Raw genomic sequence first — 23,738 nt, 5'->3', positions numbered from 1 at the left:
TAAGCCATGGATTTCAACACTGTGTCACTTGTTGAATCAGGTATGGTTCTTGGTGGTAAGCCACTCTGGCTGACAAGCAAAATGAGAATTTGTTGGGAAGATATTAGAACAGGGGTTGTCACATTTTTCTGTAAGAGGCCAGATAGTAACTGTTTTCAGCTTTGCAGGCCACATGCTGTCTTTTATAGGTTATAAGGAGCCATTGACAATATATAAGTAAATGAGCATGCCTGTGTGCCAATAAAACTTTATTCATAAAAACAGGCTGCAGGCTGGATTGGGCAAACGGATCATAATTTACTGATTCCTGTATTTAGAGGCTCCAAAATCGTGTGTTTGGAACACACGTTTGCACATGAGTGGGTCTACGGGACTCAGTATATGCATCACCCCAAACCTACTTGGTCCTGTGTATTCGCCCTGTCTCAGCTACCTGTTCTACTTTTCCTATGGATAAAGCCCCAACTGCTGCCATGACTGTTATTGCACCATAGGTGAGGAGCCCTGGGTTTATTGCTTAAGAATTTGGTGACTCTAGACAAGTTGCTTCTTCATGAAGTGGTTCAAATGGATCAGGAATAATGTGCCTATGCTTCCTGGGATGCTGAGAGGAGAAAGATTTTGAGGCTACATCCCAGTTAAGTAGGAAAGAAGATGTGATCATTAGTTATGTCTGCAATGGGTATCCAGGTAAAAAGAGGTGGCACATTTACTAAATTTTTTGATCCTGTAGCTGGTTGATCTCCAAGGTCCCTTATGATTCTGAAAAGCTACAGTTCTGTGTCTGGATATTTCCTTGGGAATATTCTGGAGATGAAACAATTGTGTAAAATATAATCACTTGGCATGGAAGTGTGGCTGTAACTTTACAAACTCCTAACACATTTGCTTTTATGTAAGAGACAGGATGAGTTCCTGATTCTCTGTTCATGATGAATGCACTTGAGTGGCAGCTGGTCATCAGGAAAAAGAAAACAAACCCATCATGCCTTTCACATCAGCCTCATGGTTTAAGTTCAGAGCAAAGAGTCCAACACATATTTTTAGTTTTCCAACTGTTTATTGAATACTCATATGATAATCAAAAACTTGTTTCCTGTCCATAAGAAACTGTAATCATCTATGTCTCATCCTAGGTAAGAGAGCAGAATCAGCTAGAAAGATTATTTGGAATGGCTTCTGGAATAAGTAGAGGTGGGAGGTATGGAAAGGGGTGAAGGAAGAGAGAGGGCACTCTAGTTGGGAAAATGGTGATAGCAAAGGCTTAGAGGACTTAGGTCTTCTCGGAAGGGTGAATTCATGATGGTGGCAGAGGGGGTGAATTTTGCTGACTGCTAGTTGGAGGTGGGGTTATAAAGGTATGAGAAATCAGGATGTGGACTTGGGCCTTGTTCTCTAAATGATAAGGTGCCATTGTGTCTTCTTGGATATTTTAGGAAGATCAAGACTTGTATCTGGTATGGAGGGCAGAGAAGGGGTGAAGGATGTGGAGAGGCAAGGAAGGGAGCTGGTGCAAAGAGGCAAACCTGTGCAGGCGGGACCTGGGCCTGAAGAATGGTGTGTGAGAGAAGAGAAAACAAAAAGGAGAAGTGTTTCAAAGTCAGGCTGGGCTGGGCATGGTCGCTGGTGCCACAGGAAGGTTGCAAGAAGTAGGGTGTGACAGATAAGTATAGATTTCCAAACCCGGGGTCTGAAGTTGAGGGTGACAGAAAACATTGGAGGATGGACCAGGAAGAAAAGACTCATCTTTAACTACAAGTTTCAATGATGATAGATATGGCCACAGGTTATTTCTGTGGGAAAGGTCCAGGCTGGAGATACAGAGACATGCATGTCAGACTTGGGTGTGTCTGATCGAGCTCCCAGCCTCGTATTGAAATTCCATGAGAGTAACCTTGAATGCTGGGTATCAAAGATTTCTAAAAGTCTTCCAGGAAGCTCCAATCTCCAAGGTAGGGAGAATTTTTATTAAGTGGTTCTTGTGATTAGAAAAGTTTTCTGAGGAATCAAGACTTAGCAAGCAGTCAAAAGGGGGCTGAGATGAAAGCCAGACTGTGACCCTGCCCCTGACTTACTGTATGGCATTTGACAAGCCATGGAACCTCTCTGAGCCTCTATCATGTTGTCTACAGAATAATAGGGTGACGCTATGGAATCTGCCATAGTTTCAACATGCTCTGACTTAGAGTGGCGAAGGTTGAAGCCATAAGGATGGATGAATGGATAAAATTCCTGGAGGGAGGGCAGAGTTCAGGGCCTAGTGGTGGAGGTGGGGGCAGTGTTAATTAAGAGGGAGAGATCCAGAAGTCAGAGACAGCCTGGGAACAAGGAGAACAGTGTCAAGGCACCAGCTTGCTAACCAAGAAAGAGAGGTCTTAGAGAGAGAGAGAACAATTCTTGCTTTATTGAATATTTAGGAATTGGGAAGGAATTTCTGGGAGATAGGAATGGATGTGGGATTCAAGAAGTTATGCCTTTAGGTGAGATTTAGGAGCCAGGAGAGGTTTGATTGAGATGGGAGATGGTGAGTAGGCATTGGTTCGATAGTGAAAACTCTTGAGCTTTATCCAGTTACATGGTACGGGTGATTCATAAGAGATAGAGCAGGGGTCCCCAAACTACGGCCCGCGGGCCACATGCGGCCTCCCGAGGCCATTTATCTGGCCCCGCAGCACTTCTGGAAGGGGCACCTCTTTCATTGGTGGTCAGTGAGAGGAGCATAGTTCCCACTGAAATACTGGCCAGTTTGTTGATTTAAATTTACTTGTTCTTTATTTTAAATATTGTATTTGTTCCCGTTTTGGTTTTTTACTTTAAAATAAGATATGTGCAGTGTGCATAGGGATTTGTTCATAGTTTTTTTTATAGTCCGGCCCTCCAACAGTCTGAGGGACAGTGAACTGCCCCCCTGTGTAAAAAGTTTGGGGACCCCTGAGATAGAGGAAGGTTTCAGATAAGCATAGGAGTAGAAAGTGGACTAACCTCTTAGGTTGCATTAATAGAGATAAGGAGTCCAGCCTGAGGGAGGTGATATTATTGTTACCACCATTCCTTGTGCTTAGTTTTAGCTGGATTGCCTTAAGAAGGACAGGGATAGACTGAAAGACCTGCATAAGGGGTGTGATAAAGAAGGACTTGAGTGCCATTTAGCTTTGGGAAGGGAAGATTTTGGGAGAATAATGAGTGCAGCCTTTAAACATCTGAGGAGCAGAGAGCACCTGAAAGGAAACCCTGCCCTTTCTACTTCTATTGCAGATAGAGCCGTTTCCGAAGGGTGCTTTGGATTTCGGGGTTCACTTTCCTCGGTTTCCCTTCCTGAACCAGCTCTGCTTCTGCCATCCGCCGAGTTACCTGCAGCAACAGATGTAGTCAGCTTGGGGCTGGGCCCCTGAGGGAGTCAGTGTAATGGATTTATGGGGAGAGGGTTAGAGAAGAAAGTAGGTGTGTATTCCTGTCCTCAGATGGGTGATCTTTATTGTCTCATTCTATACCATCATCTCTATGGAATTACTGGGTGGCATTCTTGTGTGTTTTTTTTTCTAATCCACCATAAAAGTATATAACTATTAGACAAAAAACGCTGACCCAAACTTTTTACAGAAATTTTCATTTTGTTTACAGAAATCTATCTGTATTTTATCTAAATTAGCTTACATATTGTGGGCTTTGAAGTTTCCTGCTTTAGGGAAAGTTATTGCTAGGAAGTAGGCATCCTAGTTTCTGTGTTGGGATCTGGGTTAGATTTCAGGCTGAGAGCAGGTGGGGGCGGAATATAGAAAGGCTTGCAAGGGCTCAGCCCACCCTACTTGCTCCTCGCTCAGGCCAGCTGGGGGTTCCAGGTACCTTGTCCCAATTCACCTCTGTCAGAAGCTCCAAGATAGGTCCTCTCCACTTCGTGAACACATCAACCAGGGTCTGGATGAAGCAGGAGCCATCTTTGTCATGTCTGTAAGCAATGTACCCTGGGAATTGCAGAGAAGTGGGCTCAGGGGGTGAGAGGGTGGGGTGTGCGTGGTGCAGGAGCACGTGGCAGAGGGTAGAAGCTGGCCCTCTATCTCAGGGGTCAAGAGTGGTGGGCCAGGTGGGGGGAGCAGAGGCCACCGTGGGCCCACTGTGAGCTCATACCCTCCACGGTGGAGTAGACGTGGAGGAAGTCCGTAAATGTCGGGATGGTTGGGTGATGGTCTTTTGTGATCATCTCTATATTGTCTCCACCGACTGCTTCACCAGGGTCCCTCTGTTCTGAAACACCAAGAGGAGGAAAAGTCAAAGTCAGAGAGAAAGGTGAGGAGAGGAGAAGGTCATAGACACATTGGCAACACAAGACTTAGTTGGGCTCTAGCTGGGCTAGGGCTGGGTCAGGAGCACAAGCTGTGTTCCTGGCTCTGTCCCCACCTCCTCGACAGGCCTGCACAATGTACACCTTAGGCTTGGCTCTCAGGGCCCGGCAATTCTTGTTATTCAGAACCTCAAAGAGGTTCTCCAGCTCGACCATCTGGTCATCCTCCCCTTTGAGGTAACCTTCTCGCCCGTGTGCCATGAGCACCACGAACGCACAGCTGACGAAGTCTTTCCGGGCGTCGATGGCTTGCTGGAACTTTTCCAGTTCTTCTTGGAATTGCTACAGGAAGAGGAATGGTCAGACTCGGGTTGGTCCTTGGTGCCCGCCTTCCAGTCCGGCCCTTCCTCTGGTGGCCTGGGGCTGGCTGCACAAACCTGTGCTGTGGGGTCTCTCTTTATGGTACTCTCAAATCCCAGCTGCTGGAACATGCCTTCCAGAGCGACGAGGTCTGCCTCTGAACCTTCACGGGCTTTGGTGACACACAGCACCAGGGCCACACGGGCACCTGACATGTCATATGCCTCCTGGGCCAAGAGATGACAAAAATCATTCAAGGTGTAGGGAGGTCAGGGGGAAGCAGGGGATGTGGTCCAAAGAGGCCTACAGTTAGGGTTTCTGAGTAAAATACCAGATTCCCAGTTATACTCAAATTTTTGTTCAATAAAAAAATAGGACTTTTAGCATAAATATGTCCCAAATATTGGATGGGATGTATCTATACTATAAGATTATTTGTTGTTGTTGTAAAATTCTAATTTGATTGGGCACCATTTTTTTTAATGTTTATTTATTGATTTTTAGCAAGAGAGGAAGGGAGGGAAAGAGAGAGTTCCTGTATGTGTCCTGACCAGGGATCGAACCAGCAACCTTTGTGCTTTGGGACAATGTTCTAATCACCTGAGCTATCTGGCCAGGGCTCATTTTTTCTTTCTTTCTTTCTTTCTTTCTTTCTTTCTTCCTTTCTTCCTTTCCTTTCCTTCCTTCCTTCCTTCCTTCCTTCCTTCCTTCCTTCCTTCCTTCCTTCCTTCCTTCCTTCCTTCCATCTTTCTTTCTTTTCTTCCCTCCCTCCCTTCCTTCTTTTCGATTTTATTTTACTGATTTTACAGAAGGAGGCAGCGAGAAATATCAACTCATAGTTGCTTTACTTTAGCTGTTTATTGCTTGCTTGTTATATGTGCCTTGACTGGGCAAGCCCAGGGTTTTGAACTGGTGACCTCAGCAACCCAGGTCGACACTCTATCCACTGTGCACTGCATGTCAGGCTTTTTAAAAACATTAAATTTATTGAGGTAACATTTATTAATATAATTATATAAATTTCAGGTGTACAACATTATAATTCCATATCTGTGTACTATATTGTGTGCTCACCACCAAAAACCTAGGTTTCTTCAGGCGTCCAGCTCTGTCTTAGTCCTCTGTGAACTTCGGAAAGTCATCCTCCTACCTGAGTCTCAGTTTCTAAATATAGGCAATGGTATGAGCGTAAAGGGTTTGGAAGGTCCCTTCTCGGTGTCACATGTGGAGGCTTTGTTTCTCCATTCTTTCTATAAGTGTTCTAAATTTTACTTTCTCACTCACAGAGGTCTCAGAACTTTTGAAGTCAATACTGAGATCCTATCTGATCCCATCTGAGGAAGAAGGATGTTTGGGTCAAAATTTCTTTTCAGGCCCTGGCTGTTTGGCTCAGTGGACAGAGCGTCGGTCTGGCATATGAACGTCCTGGGTTCAATTTTGGGTCAGAGCCACAGGAGAAGTGACCATCTGCTTCTCTTCCCCTCCCTCTCCACCTTCTCTCCCTCTTCCCCTCCACAGCCAGTGGCTCCATTGGTTTGAGCATTGGCCCCAGGAGCCGAGGATTACTGGGTTGATTTGAGCATCGGCACCAGATGGGGTTGCTGGTTGGATCTTGGTCAGGGAGCATGCGGGAGCCTGTCTCACAATCTCCCCTCCTCTGATTAAAAATTTTTTTTTCTTTTCAGAAGAGAAGCAGGATACTTCGAGAGAGAGATGGGTTGTCTCCACCCCCAGCTTGGGTTTTATCGCTGTGTTTTTTTCTTCATTTGAATGATCACAAAGAACTTCTAGCTCTGAATTCAGGTCATGGTTTTTCACCCCCTCCGCTGTCTCTGAAACATTAAGTTCTTCACCTCCCCTCTCCTCAGAGGCGCCCCCTCCCCCCAACCTGCACCAGCTTACCCCCTCCAAAGGCTGGGGACTGTTCATGTCTCCTCTGGTTCTGAGTCCAGGTCTTAGCACCCTTGGCTGATCCTGGGAGTTCAAGGGAAGAGAGATAGAAGATTCCAAAGGAAAGCCGAGAGGCTCAGGTCAAAGACTCGTTTGTACATCTGGGATTTTGAGACTGAATAGGAACCCAGTGGTGGGGACTTGTTTCATGGTCAAACCTGAGCAAGAGATGATAGTCCATGAAGTATGTTCTCTCTAGTGTGACATTCCAGTGGTGTGTTCCACCCCTGGACGTCTCCAGAACTCTTGAGAGGCCCATTGCACAATGCCACTCATCTGGAAAGTTTCCTATGCTTTCCCCAGGACATCCACCAGCTGGTGACAGACTGAACTCATTACGGGGCTGATAAGCAGGGCAAGAGGCCCCGGGGGTTCCCCTTCGTCACCTAGAAGCTGACTGTTGAAAAGGCATCGACAGGAGGATGCCTTGGGGTTGGGTTTAAAATGAGAAGAGCATCAGAGTGGGGAATAGTACTTTGAAACCCTCCCTTCCTCTGCCTTGAGCCTGAACCTTTAAGTTCTTCATTCTCATTCTAGTCCTGTTCTACCTTCTGGTTGAACAGAATGACTTTTGCCATAATCTTGGTGTCTTCCCACCTCCTTGCCTTTTCCTAAACTTCTTCCTTGGCCTAGAATGCCTTTTTTTTTTTTTTTTTTTTTTTTTACTGGTCAAGAGCCTTGTCTGCCAACCTGGGGGTGGCATCATTGTGCTAAGTCTTTCCCCACCATCCATTCATCTCTCCACTCATCAATCCATCTATCAATCCATCTATCCCTCAGTCCATCAATCCATTCACCCACCCAATCACCCACATATCTATCTATCTGGAAAATATTTTCTGGGTTTCTTTTCTTTCTTTCTTTTTTTTACAGGGACAGAGAGAGTTAGAGAGAGGGATAGATAGGGACAGACAGACAGGAACGGAGAGAGATGAGAAGCATTAATCATCAGTTTTTTGTTGTGACACCTTAGTTGTTCATTGATTGCTTTCTCATATGTGCCTTGACTGTGGGGCTACAGCAGACTGAGTAACCCCTTGCTTGAGCCAGTGACCTTGGGTCCAAGCTGGTGAGCTTTGCTCAAACCAGATGAGCCCGTGTTCAAGCTGGCGACCTCAGGGTCTTGAACCTGGGTCCTCCACATCCCAATCTGATGCTTTATCCACTGCGCCACCGCCTGGTCAGGCTATTTTCTGTTCTGAGTTTCTATTATGAGATACACACTATATCAAACATACATGCTTTACCCTCATGTAGCTCAAGTTTATGACAGAAATGCAGAAATGAACACTAAGCATCTCTCAGTCTTACACACACACACACACACACACACACACACACACACACACACACACACACACCAACCACACACTGGAGCCAGTGCTGTAAGAGAAGAGAAACCAAATACTGTGAGGAAGAGACCATAGAAGAACAGAAAGAACATGGATTCTGGAGCCAAATAAGCCAAGTCAAGTCCTGTCTTTGCTTCTTCCCAGCTGTGTAACCTTGAGCACCTCAGGCTCCTCTCTGAAACTCAGTTTCCCACCCGAAAGCACCTGGGAAGAGCACTAGATGCTTCCACATCAGAGCAAGCAAGGTAGGTTTAACGAGCCCTGTGGAGCTGGAGGTTGCCGCTCCCTTCTCCTGGCTCCCAGGGCTGCCTGTTGAGACTGGCATCCCAGCAGTGCCTTTGATTCTGGTTCTCATGGCTCAGCTGGCAGCTCAGGTGTCAGGACTGAAAGCCTACCTTCTTTATCTGTCTCTGGGAGAGTCACAGCATGAGGGTGGGCACAGAGGAGGTGTTGGGGAGGATTTATTGAGTAAACAAATAATAAACAAATGAAAGCAAGGATAGATGGATGGATGACTGGGTGGACAACTGGCCAGACTATGCATTTATTCAGTGAGAGGGGAAAAGAGAGAGAGAGGAGCCCCGAATCTGCCAAGTTACTTACTGACTCTAGAAGTAGCTGCTCCGGAAAGCTAGGCCGCCTCACCGCTCTCCTAGCTGCCAAGAAAAGGGGTTGGGCCCACGTGCTGACCTCGAAGAAAGGTCTGAGAGACAGAATCTTCCCAGGTTTCTCCAGAGGACCCTGTCTGTGAATTGAGTGCACAGCTGTCTGGGTATTTATTGTCCCTAAGTTTTCTGTCGCTCAAGAAACCTCACGACAGGAGGACACACCCTTGATGAAGAAATGGAGCCAAACGCCCATGAAATGAATGATGCCAACACCCCCTGGCTAAGGAGGTTGAGACGGAGCATTGCATTAGCTAGGGCTTTTATGCCATCCCCCCCAGGAAGCACCTCAAGTCCAGCTTATCTGGCTGTCATCAATTCATCGTCTCCATGAATATGCCTATTCCATCTCATCCACACTCAACCGAGCAGACAATACCAAGTTCACTTGTTTATTATCTCAAGTATTCAACAGATCCAAGAGATCAGCATTGTTTGCACCCATTTTTCAGAAAAGAAAAGAGATTCATAGAGGCAAAATGACTGCTCAAAGTCACTCTGCCAGTAATTGGCACTGATATGTATTCAGCAAAAACTGGAACGTTCCCCTAAAATGCTGCAGCCACTGTGGAAAGCAGTAATGGTGTTCCCCCCAAAATTAAACACAGAATTACCATTTGATAAAGCAATCTCATTTCTGGATTTATACCCAAAAGAATGGGAAGTAAATGTTGAAAAGATTTTTTTCACACTCCTATTATAGCAGCTTGTTATTCACAATGGTCAAAAGGTGGAAGCAATCAACTGCCCACTAACCGATGAATGGATAGAGAAAATGTGGTCCATCCCTACAGTGGAACTCAGCCTTAAAAGGGAAGGAGATTCTGACACCTGCTACATCACAGATAGACTCTGAGGACATTAGGCTGAGTAAAATAAGCCAGACACGAGAGGACAAATATTGTATGATTCTACTTATATGAGGTCGTGAGAGGAGTCGAATTGATGGAGAGAGAAAGTACAATAGTGGATGCCAGGGGAATGGGCAGTTAGTGTTTAATCGGGACAAAAATTCAGTTTTGCAAGATAAAAAATTCTGTAGGTGGAAAGTGGTGATGGTTATGTGATAATGTGAATGTACTTAATGCACTAAACTGTAAACTTAAAATGGTAACTTTTGTTATGTCTATTTTACCACAATAACAGAATTTAAAAAACTGGGGTCATCTCCCCAAGTCTTCCTTTTTTCTCAAGACAACTCAAGCACTGGACAGGGAAGTTCCTCTCCCAATTCCCATCTCTGCATTGACTTACACATTTATAGCTATTTAATATGGATGTTAGCTCATCCCATTGAGTTTGTTTGTTCACTTAATTATATGTTTGGGTCATCTTTCTATGTTGTTACATATAAAACAAACTCACTTTTATTCTCTTAGAAAAATTTTAATCAAAGAATAACAACATGCAAAAAAAAGCACAAATCAAAAAAATAAAGCATACATCATAAGTATGCAGCTTGATGAATTTCCACAGACTAATCACACCCATGCAACCAGGACTTGATGAAGCAAAAGAATGTGACCAGGTCTCTTCCCCTGGCTTTCCTCCTGCTCCCCTTCTTGTCACTACCCCACCCCTGCCTTCACAAACACTTTATATAAATGAAATCACACAGTAGTTTTTTTTTCTTTCTTTTAAAAAAAATTTTTTTTAATTTATTTTATTTTATTTTTGTATTTTTCTAAAGTTGGAAAACGGGGAGGCAGTCAGACAGACTCCCACATGCACTCGACCGGGATCCACCCGCTTGCCCACCAGGGGGTGATGCTCTGCCCATCTGGGGCGTTGCTCTATTGCAACCAGGGCCATTCTAGCACCTGAGGCAGAGGCCATGGAGCCATCCTCAGTGCTGGGGCCAACTTTGCTCCAATGGAGCGTTGGCTGCAGGAGGGGAAGAGAGAGACAGAGAGGAAGGAGAGGGGGAGGGGTGGAGAAGCAGATGGGCACTTCTCCTGTGTGCCCTGGCCGGGAATTGAACCCGGGACTCCTGCACGCCAGGCTGACACTCTACCACTAAGCCAACTGGCCAGGGCTCCAGTAGTTATCTTTTCTATCTTGTTTTGTTCATTCAACATTACATTTGTGTGATTCAGTCTTTTTTTGCATGTGTCTGTAGGTCTTTCATCTTATTGTTGTTTTGTTTTGTTTTTGACAGAGACAGAGAGAGTCAGAGAGAGGGACAGATAGGGACAGATAGGAAGGGAGAGAGATAAGAAGCATCAATTCTTTGTTGTGGCACTTTAGTTGTTCATTGATTGCTTTCTTATACAGTGTGTCCGTAAAGTCATGGTGCACTTTTGACAGGTCACAGGAAAACAACAAAAGATAATAGAAACATGAAATCTGCACCAAAGAAAAGGAAAACCCTCCCAGTATCTGTAGGATGATGTGGCAGCATGTGCGCATGCACAGATGATGATGTAACACCGTGTATACAGCGGAGCAGCCCACGGACATGCCAGTCGAGATGTGGGCAGTACAGAGGAAAGTTCAGTGCGTTCTATGGCTCGCTAAATTCAAATCTGTGACCAAAGTGCAATGTGAATATTGGCGCATTTATAACAAAGCGCCATCACATAGGAATAACATTACTCAGTGGGATAAGCAGTTGAAGAAAACCGGCAGTTTGGTGGAGAAAACCCGTTCTGGTAGGCCATCAGTCAGTGACGAGTCTGTAGAGGCTATACGGGATAGCTACCTAAGGATCCCTAAAAAATCTGTGCATGAGCCCACATGGAACTACACTGAATAGGTATGAAACTGGAAGAGTTTTCCTTTTATCTGGTGCAGATCTCACATTTCTATTGTCTTTTGTTGCTTTCCTGTGACTGGTCAAAAGTACACCATGGCTTTACGGACACACTGTATATGCCTTGACCATGGGGCTATAGCAGACCGAGTAACCCCTTTCAAGCCAGCGACCTTGGGTCCAAGCTGGTGAGCTTTGCTCAAACCAGATGAACTCACGCTCAGGCTGGCAACCTTGGGGTCTCAAACCTGGGTCCTCCGCATTCCAGTCTGATGCTCTATCCACTGCGCCACCGCCTGGTCAGGCTCATCTTATTGTTTAAGAGCAGTATTTCTCAATCATTTTTTCATTATCACTTCCCCAAGAAGGCATTTTAATTGTCCCTCTGTGAAATTTAATTCCATAGATATACTATATATTTATATCTATACATTGTTTAGCTATCTATCTATCATTCACTCATTCATCTGTATCTATTTATACTTATATATTGTAGGTATAGCTGTATAATTTTTACTTCCCCCAAACAGGTTTGCACCCATGTGGACGTAAAATACTGCTTCACTTGAGAACACTTGCTTTGTAGTATTCTACTGTGTAAATATCCTGCAACTTATTTATCCAACGTATATTGATGGACATATAGGTACTTTCTAGTTTTTTCCTAGCCATAGACTTTACACATTCTAGTACGTGCATTTTTTTAACATTTCATTCAACACCAAGCACATAGCACGTGTACAGGAGGGAAGAATAAATAAATGTACACAGTTCTGTTGGGCACATACTTGAATGGAATTGCTGGGTAATTGGGAATGTATGTGAATAGCTTTAGTAGCTATTGCCAAACCATTTTACAAAAGGGTCTGCCACTTTTACACTTGCACCAGCAGTGCATGAAGGCTCAACTATACCAACACTAGGTATTTTCCATCGTTTTTATTTTAACCATTCAAAAGCATGTGCTACATCATTGCTTTTGTGAGCTGTACAATATTCCATAGACTGGATATACAGTCATTTGGTTAGTTATCCCCCTGCTGATGGATATTTCACATTTTCAGTTTTTCTGCTATGACGAATATTGTTGCTATGAGCAACCATGTATATGTCTTTGGCGCAAGGTTAAGCTTTTTCTGGAGGAGAGGTTCCTAGAAGTAGAATTATTGGTTCAAAGGACACAGGTGGCCCTAGCCAGTTGGCTCAGTAGATAGAGCGTCAGCCCAGTGTATGGACATCCTGGGTTCCATTTCCTGTCAGGGCACACAGGAGAAGCAACCATCTGCTTCTCTTCCCCTCACCTCTCCTCCTCTCTCCGTCTTCTCCTCCTGCAGCCAGTGGCTCAGTTGGTTCAAGAGTCAGCCCCAGGTGCTGAGGATAGCTTGGTTGATTCAAGTTTCAGCCCCAGACGGGGTTGCTGGGTGGATCTTGGTTGGGGTGCATGTGGAGTCTTACTTATCCCCCCTCCTCCCACTTAAAAAAAAGACATAGGCATCAAAAATTTTGATAAATTCTGACTTGTCAATTCACTGTTAAAAGGCTTTAGAAATTTGTTTTTTTTTTTTATCTCAAACAATATAGAGAGAGTGCCCATATCTCTCCATCATCAATGAAACTGTCTTTTCCCATTAAGCATCAGTTTCCTCACATGTGAAACGACTTCTAGGGCTGCTGGGAAGATTCAGAGGTATCTTGTGCATAAAGCACCCAGCAATGCTATTTCTTGCCATATAAGAGAGTATTATGTTTTCTTCTTTCCAATCTCTCCCTCTTCTTCTTCCTAGTTGTCCTTCTCCTTTAATCACATTTTTAAACAAATATTTATTGAGCACTGTGTCTGGTGTTGGCTCAACATAGCTGAATAAAACTGATGTAGTCTCCATCTTTGTGAGGATTACAATCTCATGTCATCTCCTCATTCCCTTCCTCCCTCTCCTTCTCCACTGCCACCAACGACATTCACAGATCTTGCAAAGTGTCTCAATTAACCTTAGCACTTACAAGTATTAATTACAGATCATGTTCCAACCATGAGTATTTTGGGCAGGGATAGGGCTTGAGGCCTGTTGGTCTCTGTGGCAAAACGTAAGAAAATCATCCCCTCTTATGTTTCTTCTCAATGACCCAGTGAGGTCTAACCATTCCAGGAGAAGATAGAACAACACAACTGGGAATAATGGAATCATTCACGAGATTGGGAGACATGACATTACTTGGCTCTGTGTTGGCGTAAAAAGCATGCGTTGCTCATTGAAAGAGAAACAAAAACCAGAGAAGGAATCAATCCAGCTGGACCCAACACCCCATCCTCATTTGATGCCAAACATTTTAGCTAAACTATGCTTCCTTCTTTCTTCTTGAAATCTCATTCTTTTACAGAATCTAGTCAGCTAAGAAAACTACATCTTAGAGACAGAAATTGGGAATGTGGGTGTTTGTAATGATGTACTGGAAAATATTGAACAATTAACCTTTTCTAAACAAACAAACAAAAAATCAAAAAGCAAAAATAACTCCTGATTTGTAGTGTCTGCAAACTTCTATGGTATAAATACTCCCTTGGCTGATTTCAAGTTACCAACATGGTGTCACTGAATGTGGAGTTGGGAAGAGCTAGCTGCAGCACAGCACTGAGTGTCTCACAAGGAGTCCTTACAGCGGTCCAGCCGCAGGCGTCCAGATTCAAAAAGCTATTTCCTGGGACAGCCTTTCTTCAGGAAAGCAGGTTGCTCCAGACAACTCAATCCCTGGGGGTGGAGGCCATGTTTGAACATTTCATTCAGAGTCAAGCACATAGTAGGTACAGAAGCCTTAAGGAAGAGCTGAGCAGAGGAATGAGCTGGGATGTCTAATTGTCTCCTGAAATGCAGCACAGCAGATACAATTCCTTACCGATTTCTCCTCAGTCCATCAATGACAAGACTCCAGAAGGTCCTGGTTCCTTTAATAAGATATATATAAATATATATATATTTTAAAAGATCTATTTATTTATTTATTCATTGGATGGGGGGAGAGGAGCAGGAAGCATCAACTCTCATATGTGCCTTGACCAGGCAAGCTGGATTTTGGCTGGCAACCTCAGGGTTCCAGGTCGACGCCCTATCCACTGCTCCACCACAGGTCAGGTCATATAAGACATATATTAACACAGTGTCAATGTGTGAGAGAAGGATGTGTCACTGCTGGCTGGAGTAACTTAATTAATCAACTATTGATAGTTAAATTGATTATATCAGAAAGAGTTATCTGATAATTAGTTCATCAGAGAAAGACAACCTGGTGAAAAGATTCCATGGGCAAACGTATGCCTAGAGATCATAGGTTACAGATTGGCTTCCAAGAAAGTTGGGGTGTAATGTAAGATCTGAGAAATGAGCAGGTGCTTTCCGGGTAGGCATATGGGAAAGAAGCTCAGGAGAGGGGTCCTAGCAGAGAAGAGGTGAAGAAGAGAGCTTGTTGGCTTCCTGGTGCAATGCCTGCTTCCTTGTGACTGGTGAATAAAGCATAAGGGATGGTGGTGGTGAGAAGTGAGCCCAGATGACAGGTAAGTCCAGGAAGGGGTGGGCTCAGGAATGGGCTTGAAGCCACTCTAGGGAGTTTGAATTTGGTTGGGTTGTAGGGAGACCAGCCATCCTGGTTTGCCCAGGATTTAATGGGTTTTCTGGGATGTGAGGATTTCAGTGTTAAAAAACTCAGAGAAATCCCAGGCAAAGTGAAATGAGTTGACCCCTATCAGGCCATGGGGAGTCATCGAGGAATTCTGATCTAGGGAGTGATTTGATAACTTTTGGTTGTTAAAGACGAATCAGATCTCAGGGAAAATGAAGCTTCTTCAGAAAGCTGTCTCTGAACCCTCCCTGAGCCAGGTCAGACCCCAACTTCCAGGGGTCCCTCCACTTCTCCTGGGCTGCCACATTCTTGTATAAAGCTGATTTGATGTCTGCCTTCCCCAGTGAACAACTGGCTGGTGAAAACCTGAGCCATGCATCTAGTTTACTCAACACCTGGCGTGGCTCATGAAACATATTCAAGAAATAGCTGTGAATCAGGAACAAATGCCTGGTGTCAGAACTGACACTTGTGCCCACTAACCCTATGGGTATAAACTGGTAATAATGCTACCTCTGTCAACTGTAGTATGGAAACATCTAGCACAAGACTTAAGTGTGGGAGGGGGGCTTCAGGGTGGATACTCAAGAAATCTTAGTGCAATATGAGCCAGAATAGTAAGGAGAAAAGAATGAGTCACCACAGACTGAAACAACTGTTAGTTACTTGATCAACTAATTAAGTTGATTATTATTAATTTAATAGTTGCCTAATTTTATTACTTGATGAAGTTTGGTTGTTTTATTTCCTGATAGTGAACTGTCTTCAGGGAGTTCTTGTGGGGATCCAGACGGCCTTTAGACATAGGTTACGGGCGCCAGTGCTGAGATCAGCATACAGGGGTTCTGGGAGCCTGGAGGGGACTCCTGGCCGGCCCAGCACACAGAGGAGGCTGCACTGTCCCCAGACCGTGTTCTTCTCACTCTGGCTTGGCTGCAGGCTCACCCCTGAACTGTTTTGAGCCAAAATTGCTTCACCTGTTAAAAACCTATTGTGAAAACTGTTCTGAGGATAAACGATTACTGTAAAGTGACCTAGCATCATCCGACTACAGGACAGGCTCTGGGTGAGACCCTGGTTTTGGAGCTGTGGGCACATAACCTTCATGGGCTCATGTGTCAGAGCAATGCTCTCTTCCATGGCTGCCTGATGCAGTCCTTGGGGAGCTTGTAAAAATACAAGTGCCTGGGTCCTCCTGATGAAACTGGTTTAAGTTATCAAGGTAGAGCCCTGACATTGGTAGTTTTATTTAAATTTTATTTTTTTTAGGATCTTTTCTTTTTTAAAATTGACTTTATTGAGGTGACACTGGTCAACACAATGATACAGATTTCAGGTGCCCAACTCTACAACATGCCTCTGTACAGTGTACTGTGTGTTTACCTCCTCAGGTCAAGTCTTTGTCCATCACCATCTATCCCCTTAAACCCTCCTCCTCCTCCCCCCAGGCAATCACCACACGGTTGTATGTATCGTGATTTTTTTGGTCTTTTTTCCTCATCTCTTCACCTCCCTCATCCAACCCCCTCTTTTTACAGCTGTCTGCCTGCTCCTTAGGTATGAATCTGTCTCTATTTTTTTTAAATAAATAAATTTTTATTTTAATGGGGTAACATCAATAAATCAGGGTACATATATTCAAAGAAAACATCTCCAGGTTATCTTGTCATTCAATTATGATACCCATCACCCAAAGTCAGATTGTCCTCCATCACCTTCTATCTAGTTTTCTTTGTGCCCCTCCCCCACCCTCTCCCCCTCTCCCTCCTTCTCCCCCCAGCCCCCGTAACCACCACACTCTTGTCCATGTCTCTTAGTCTCGTTTTTATGTCCCACCAATGTATGGAATCCTGCAGTTCTTGGTTTTTTTTGATTTACTTATTTCACTTCATATAATGTTATCAAGATCCCACCATTTTGTTGTAAGTGATTTGAGGTCATCATTTCTTATGGTTGAATAGTATACCATGGTGTATATGTGCCACATTTTCTTTATCCAGTCTTCTATTTTTTTACAGTGATTAAAGCCTTTAAGCAATGAATCTGTCTCTATTTTGCTTGTTAGTTCAGGAGACTCAGGTGAATTGGAAGTGTTGCTAGGTTGAATACCATTGGTTTTGTGGGAAGAGACAGAGAATAACTGAACAAATGAACAATAAGATAATTCAACTGGTGATACATTTAAAGTGGAAATAGACAAGATGAGCTGATGAAGAATGATTAGGATGGTTGCAGTGGGTCTCGGGGGAATTGGTACTTGAACGAAGCCCTAGGAAATGTAGGTGCTTAATTCATAGGGTTTTCCTCTTTCCTTTACACCACCGGTTCTCCAACCTGGCTATGCATTAGAATCACCAAGGGAGTTTTAAAAGATATTAATGCCTGGTTCCCATTCCCAGAGATCTGGTTTAGTTGGAGCTCAGGACATGCATATCATAAATTTACCACTGCAACGATTACTGTGGATTCATTCTGTCTCCATAGACTAGCCTATTCTTATTCACAATAACAAAAAGGTTGATGCACTCAAATGTCCATCAATGGACGAATGCATAAACAAAATATGGTTTATCCATCTTTTTTAAAAAGTTTTTTCTTAAGTGAGAAGTGGGGAGGCAGAGTGACAGACTCCCACATGCACCCCGACTGGGATCCACCCAGCAAGCCCCCTACCAGGCAATGCTCTGCCCATCTGGGGCCATTACTCCATTGCTTGGCAACCGCACTATTTTAGCACCTGAGGCAAGGCCAAGCATTCCTCAGTGCCCAGGGCCAACGTGCTCCAACCAAGCCTGGCTGCGGGAGGGTAAGATAGAAAAAGTGAATGAGAAGGGAGAGAAGGAGGGGTGGAAAAGCAGATGGTTGCTTCTCCTGTGTGCCCCCACCAGGAACTGAACCCGGGATGTCCATACACCGGCCGATGCTCTACCACTGAGCCAACGGCCAGGGCCTGGTTTATCCATCTAATGGGATATTATTCAAGACATAAAAAAGAATAAAGCTCTGATGTGTGCTACAATATGGACCTTGAAAGCATTATACCCAGCCCAAGCAACCATATACAAAAGGACACACAGTGTGTGGTGTCACAGAATTTTTGAAAGCCCCCGATGACTGTGATGTGCAGCAAAGCTTTGGGACAACTGCCATAGACTATATTGAGTTTCAGTCCCAGGTGTGGGTGACACTGTTCACAGTTAGAGTCAGAAATGATATCCCAAACCTGAAGCAATCTAATTTCTCAGGCAGAGGTGGGTGAGGGTGTCCTGTCCCCAAGCTGCTCAACCTCTCTGTTTTGCAGAAGAGTGAGGGAAGATGCTTCATTGAATATGCACGTGCTTCCTGGGTATTATTGTTCTGTGAGTTAACAGGCATGGTTGGCATATCCTGTACTTTCACTGCCAGAGAATGGCCATGCACCCGAAGAGCTCCTGCTCACTCCCAGGCATGTGCATGAACTCATCTTTGCAGCAATAGAACCCTTTCCTTGCTCAATACCTCTGTTTTCGTCTGTATCACCAGCCCATGGGTGTAGTTGGAGCTCAGGTCCTGACCTCTCAGGCCCCCTTTGCCTGTGGAGCTGCAGCAGTGAGATCTCATCGTGATGAAAGGAGGCAGTGTTGCTCAAAGGCTTGGCAACTTCTTGTTTTCTCAGCCTCCCTTGGAGGGTAAACAATCCATGGGTGCCAGACAAGACAAGACGAGTTGGAATCTTGTCTGACAGGATTTTGTCAGGGTTATGTCGGCCACAGTTGAGGAAGACGCCCATGTGCCCCAGGAGTTCCTTCCCTTTTGGAAGGTATCAACATTTTGCAAGTCAATAAGTTTGCAATACAAAGGCAAGCCTCTCTCATTCTCAGGCACGCACCCTGAGCATTCGAAAAGATGGGAACTCTTATCTTGATCACCTTGAGATTACACAGAGAAAACAGGTTTAGAAAAATTAAATAAATTGGCTTGAAAGTGGCACAGCTGGACTCAGAAGGCAGCTCTCTCAGACTCTTGAGTCTTCTTATTCTCCTTCCTTCAGGGCCCAAGGGTCAGATGAAAGAAAAAGAAATAAAAAAGGGTTTAGCTACTCTCCCAATTCCAGCTTTAGAAGGTCACATAAGTTCAGGAGAAGTGAGCCAGCCCAAGCTGCTCAGGGCGACCTGAAGTGGATCTCGCAACCCTGGAGTTCTCTCTCTGACCTCCTCTGAGTGGCCCGGGCATAACTCTTTTGTCTTCTCTTCTTTTTTCCCTCTTCTCTTCTCTTCTCTTCTCTTCTCTTCTCTTCTCTTCTCTTCTCTTCTCTTCTCTTCTCTTCTCTTCTCTTCTCTTCTCTTCCCTTCCCTTCCCTTCCCTTCCCTTCCCTTCCCTTCCCTTCTCTTCTCTCTTTTCTTTCCTTTGTGACAGAGACAGAGAGACAGAGAGAGGGACAAACAGGGACAGACAGACAGGAAGGGAGAGAGATGAGAAGCACTGTGATAGGAGCCTAGTGTTGTGTATGGGACCTCAATATTGTGTATAGAGAGTTGGAGATAAAGAGGAACTTTAAACTTGCTTTTAGTAGCTGCTTAGAGTAGAAAATTCCCAATAGTCTGTACAAGGAAGTTAAGCATTAAATGGAGCTTGCCTGTGGCAGTAGCTTAGAGTGAAAAATTTTTACAAGCCCAACTAGTTAGATATCTTGACTTAAATCTTGCCTACAGAAGCAGGATGTGATTTTATGCTTTAGCCTTGCAGAAATTACAGAAAGAACTGTAATCAGCTTTAAAACAAAGAATGCTTTCTGCTGAAATGTCAAGAATGTTGTGCAAACAGGTTGCAATAGCTATGACTTTGTGGTTTATCCCCTTAAATACTGGTCTTCCCTTAGGTTTGGGGCTGTTAGCTGTTTCCCTGTGTGGATTCTCAGCTAGCAGTCGCCGGCTGGCTAATAAAGGCTCTTTAAATTTATAATCAATAATCACTCACATTCGGTCCAAAACAGCATCAATTCTTCATTGCGGCTCTTTCATCTCCTTAGTTGTTCATTGATTGCTTTCTCATATATGCCATGACTGGGGGGGCTACAGCAGAGCGAGTGACTACTTGCTCAAGCCAGTGACCTCGGGCTCAAGCTAGTGATCTTTGGGCTCAAGCCAATGACCATGGGGTCATGTGTATGGTCCCACGCTTAAGCCAGTGACTCCATGCTCAAGCTGATGAGCCTGCGCTCAAGATGGAGACCTCAGGGTTTCGAACCTGGATACTCTGCGTCCAAGTCCAACACTCTATCCACTACATCACCACCTGGTTAGGCCTGAGTATAACTCTTTTATTGTATAATATAAGAAAGTGGCTTGAAAGCTTTACTGTGCATTGTGAGGTCGGTTGGCAATGGGGGAAGGTCACATGAGGAACCAGGTCCGGGGACTTTGGCTGAACCACCCACATCCATGTGCACCAAAAGAAACGGCCTAGGAGCACCTTGAAAAAGAACGACTGTCTGTCAGCCAATGAATTTTCGCCACGTCATATCAACCCTCCACCACCATACTGACACTATAAAATACCCCCCCCCCCCCCCGGCATGGGAATCTGTGCAACTTCTCTGGCCTGTCTTGCAGACCAGAGAACCTCGTCTGGGATGCACTCTAAATAAAGCTTTTGCTCGTCCACACTTGGTGGCTATGCCCTTCTTTCTTCCTCAGTGGAAAATACCTTATATTTGGTGCCAAAACCCAGGAGGAGCTTGAAGCCTGTGGGGGCTGCTCCTCTCTCCTCCCCTTCCTAGGAAGAACAGGACCTCTGACCTCTACCCACTTAGGCACATGATGCGGTAAGTCCCCTGCCTCTGGCCTCCCCTCAGTTCTTTCGCCTCTGAGACTCCCTGTTCGTAATCGCAGCTGCTTCAGGGACCTCTTATCCGTTCCGAGTGCGTGTGTGCCCGTGGAGACATCCCAGACACTCCCACTCTACCTGACCATCCGGTGGCCAGAGATTGAGTTGCGGAATGCTAATTCTCATCTCTGATCACTCCGAGGCTGAGGGCGACCATAGAGGCACAGGAATTTAAACCTGACTCAAAAACACTCCTGGAGTGCCTTAACCGAAATCTCTCCCTCCCTGAAGAAGAAGAAACTGTTCTTCTCCACTGTGGCCAGGCCACAGAACCCACTGGATAACCAGACCAGGTGGCCTCCAGAAGGGACTTTCAATTTTAACATCCTCACCAATTTACAGAAAGAAGTACAGTATTGCTAGAGAACTGGGAAATGGTCGGAGATCCCTTACATGCAGGGCTTCTAGTATTTGCTCTCTTGTCGTAATCTCTGTGCTGCCTGCTCCACAGCGCAGGTCCTCTTGGCCAGAGAAACCTCAGCTAAACCCTCCACTCCTGATCTTTCCTCCTTCGCTGACCTCTTGAGGAACTCTCTCCCCCTCCTGCCTGACCCCTGGGGGCGCCCCTCTCTTGGGACCCCTCTCTGGTCCCTCTGTGGACCTCTCCCCTCTGGTCGCTTCCCTCTGGAAAGCCCCCTCTCTTGCCGGCCAGTAGCCCCGCCCTTCTCCGCTGTGTTCTTAAGCCCCTCCCCCATCAGGCCGCCCTCCACCGGCCATTGGTCCTCACGTGGGTTTGCAGGGCCCAGCCTCAGTCTTCTTGCAGGAAGGCCTGGCCCTGTCCTGCCTCTGGCTCCGGCGTTTCCGGCTGGATCTGGGTGCCGGGCTCCCCAGGAGCCCCCCTCCTCTTGTTCTCGGCCCCCAAACCCCTCTCCGAGACCTGATGAACGTGGCATTTAAAGCTTTTAATGGTCGGCAGGAACACGCTGAGGCTGCTCACCAGGCCCGCATGCAGCAGAAGGTAACGGTCCAAACCCAGGCTTTTGTGGCAGCCCTGAGGCTGGCAGAGCAACAGGGGCAAGGCAGAGGAGGTGCCCGACCCAAGTCCGGGCGGCGAAGAGGAACCCCACCAGGAGCTTGCTTTAAATGCCGCAAAGAGGGTCACTGGGCCTGGCAGTGCCCCTGTCTGAGACCACCTACTAAGCCAGGGGTCTCAAACTCAATTCAGCATGTGGGCCACAGAGCAAGATCACAGCCGTTCGGCGGGCCGCACTAGGTCTACAAAAGGCAACTGTTACGCAACACTTTTCTCACTGCAGTTGAAAACAAAAAAAAATCAGTACAACAAGCACAATCATACATGCAGTTTACTCAGTGTCACAAAACGACCAGAAACTGTAGTTCGCATCACAACTGCTGTTAACTAAGCTAATATCTAGCTAGGATGCTAGAGAAATGAAAAATACAAGTAGGCCCCTAGGCTTACTTAATTTTATCCAAAATATTTTGAACTTCGTGAATTAGTCTGTGGGCTGCACAAAATTGTTCGGCGGGCCGCAAGTTTGAGACCCCTGTACTAAGCCCTGCCCTGACTGCAAGCAGCCCGGTCACTGGCAGAGCGATTGCCCCCTTTGGGCAACAGGCTCTTTCTCAGCGCCTCTACATGGAGGACAAGCCACCCAAATGGGAGGCCAAACCAGCCAGGCGGGCCCATCACTCGAACTCCTTGGCCTCATGGACGACTGACGCGGCCCGGACTCGAAGACCCCCATCACCCTCGCCAAGCCCAGGGTAATGCTGCAGGTAGCAGGTAAGTCCACCTCATTTCTTGTGGACATGGGGGTTACCTTCTCTGTTCTGGCATCACACTCTGGACCTCTAGTTCCTTCACGGGTCTCAGTTATGGGAGTGAATGGGACCCCTTCTTTTCCTCTTTGCACACCACCCCTGACATGCAGTTTGGACATATTCGCCTTTTCACACTCCTTCTTAGTTATGCCCTCATGCCCTGTACCCCTCCTGGGTTGGGACATTCTACACATTCTCGGAGCCACTATCCATGTGACAGCATCTTCCCACTTACTTCTACCACTCCTGACTGAAGGCTCTCCCACTACCACCGATCACCCTAACCCGGTCGCACCCCCTATTCCACCTTTTTACTGATGAAAAACACAGCAATGTTGTTGGTGTGTTAACTTAACCTGTGGGGCCTACATACCTTCCCATAGCATATCTCTCTAAACAATTGGACACCACCATCAAAGGCTGGCAGCCCTGCCTCTGTGCACTGGGCGTGGCAGCCGAACTCACCAAGGAGGCTACTAAGCTCACCCTTTCCCAACCCATCACTGTCTTCTCCCACAGGCTCACTGACCTCTTTTCGCACATATCTCTTTCTCTGTTAAGTCCTTCCCGCCTACAAGAATTTCACCTCCTGTTCATCAAAAACCCTTCAGTCACTCTTTTGCCCTCTCCCCGACTCAACCTAGCCACTCTACTGCCAGCTCCAGTGACACTTCCGGAACCCACCCACTCTTGCACAGAGCTAATAGATTTCCTCAACAGATCCTGAGATGGATTATCAGATTCTCCTTTAAAAGATCCAGATCTAATACTCTTTGTAGATGGGAGCTCTGTACAGGGACCTGACGGATGACGATGGGCGGCCTACGCTGTGGTCACCACCTCCTCCACCCTAGAAACCCAACAGCTGCCAGAGGGCACCACCTCCCAGAAAGCAGAGCTGATTGCCCTCACGCGGGCACTCACTCTGGCCCGGGGAAAACGTGTAACTATACATACTGACTCTAAATATGCTTTTCTTATCACTCACAGCCACTCTGCCCTCTGGAAGGAAAGGGGCTTCCTCACTACCAGGGGCTCCCCCATAATCAATGCTACCCTCATTTCTAAACTTTTGCAGGCATTACAGCTTCCCACTGAGGTGGCTGTGGTACATTGTA

The 23,738-nt window shown here is 45.8% G+C and overlaps 1 protein-coding gene across 1 annotated transcript; it reads right to left on the bottom strand.

Moving 5' to 3' along the window:
• Positions 1-2,953: 2,953 nt before the first annotated feature.
• CASP14 (caspase 14) lies at positions 2,954-8,641 on the bottom strand. The gene is made up of 7 exons (XM_066361056.1): positions 8,545-8,641; positions 6,542-6,613; positions 4,717-4,866; positions 4,396-4,621; positions 4,126-4,242; positions 3,859-3,962; positions 2,954-3,351 (listed from the first exon to the last, which is right to left on the bottom strand). The coding sequence occupies exons 2-7, from the start codon at positions 6,566-6,568 to the stop codon at positions 3,247-3,249; spliced, it is 729 nt and encodes a 242-aa protein (XP_066217153.1). The 5' UTR covers positions 6,569-6,613; positions 8,545-8,641; the 3' UTR covers positions 2,954-3,246.
• Positions 8,642-23,738: the final 15,097 nt, after the last annotated feature.

The sequence above is a fragment of the Saccopteryx leptura genome, chromosome 1, assembly GCF_036850995.1.
Source record: "Saccopteryx leptura isolate mSacLep1 chromosome 1, mSacLep1_pri_phased_curated, whole genome shotgun sequence".
NCBI classification, from domain to species: domain Eukaryota; kingdom Metazoa; phylum Chordata; class Mammalia; order Chiroptera; family Emballonuridae; genus Saccopteryx; species Saccopteryx leptura.
This window is presented reverse-complemented; position numbering and strand designations above follow the sequence as displayed.

Coding starts and splice junctions, on each gene's coding strand:
- CASP14 (XM_066361056.1), bottom strand. CDS start 6,568: ATGAACAGTCCCCAGCCTTTGGAGGGG. Junction 4,867..6,541: donor GTCCCCAGCCTTTGGAGGGG/GTAAGCTGGTGC, acceptor CTCTTGGCCCAG/GAGGCATATGACATGTCAGG. Junction 3,352..3,858: donor TCTTGGAGCTTCTGACAGAG/GTGAATTGGGAC, acceptor CTGTTGCTGCAG/GTAACTCGGCGGATGGCAGA.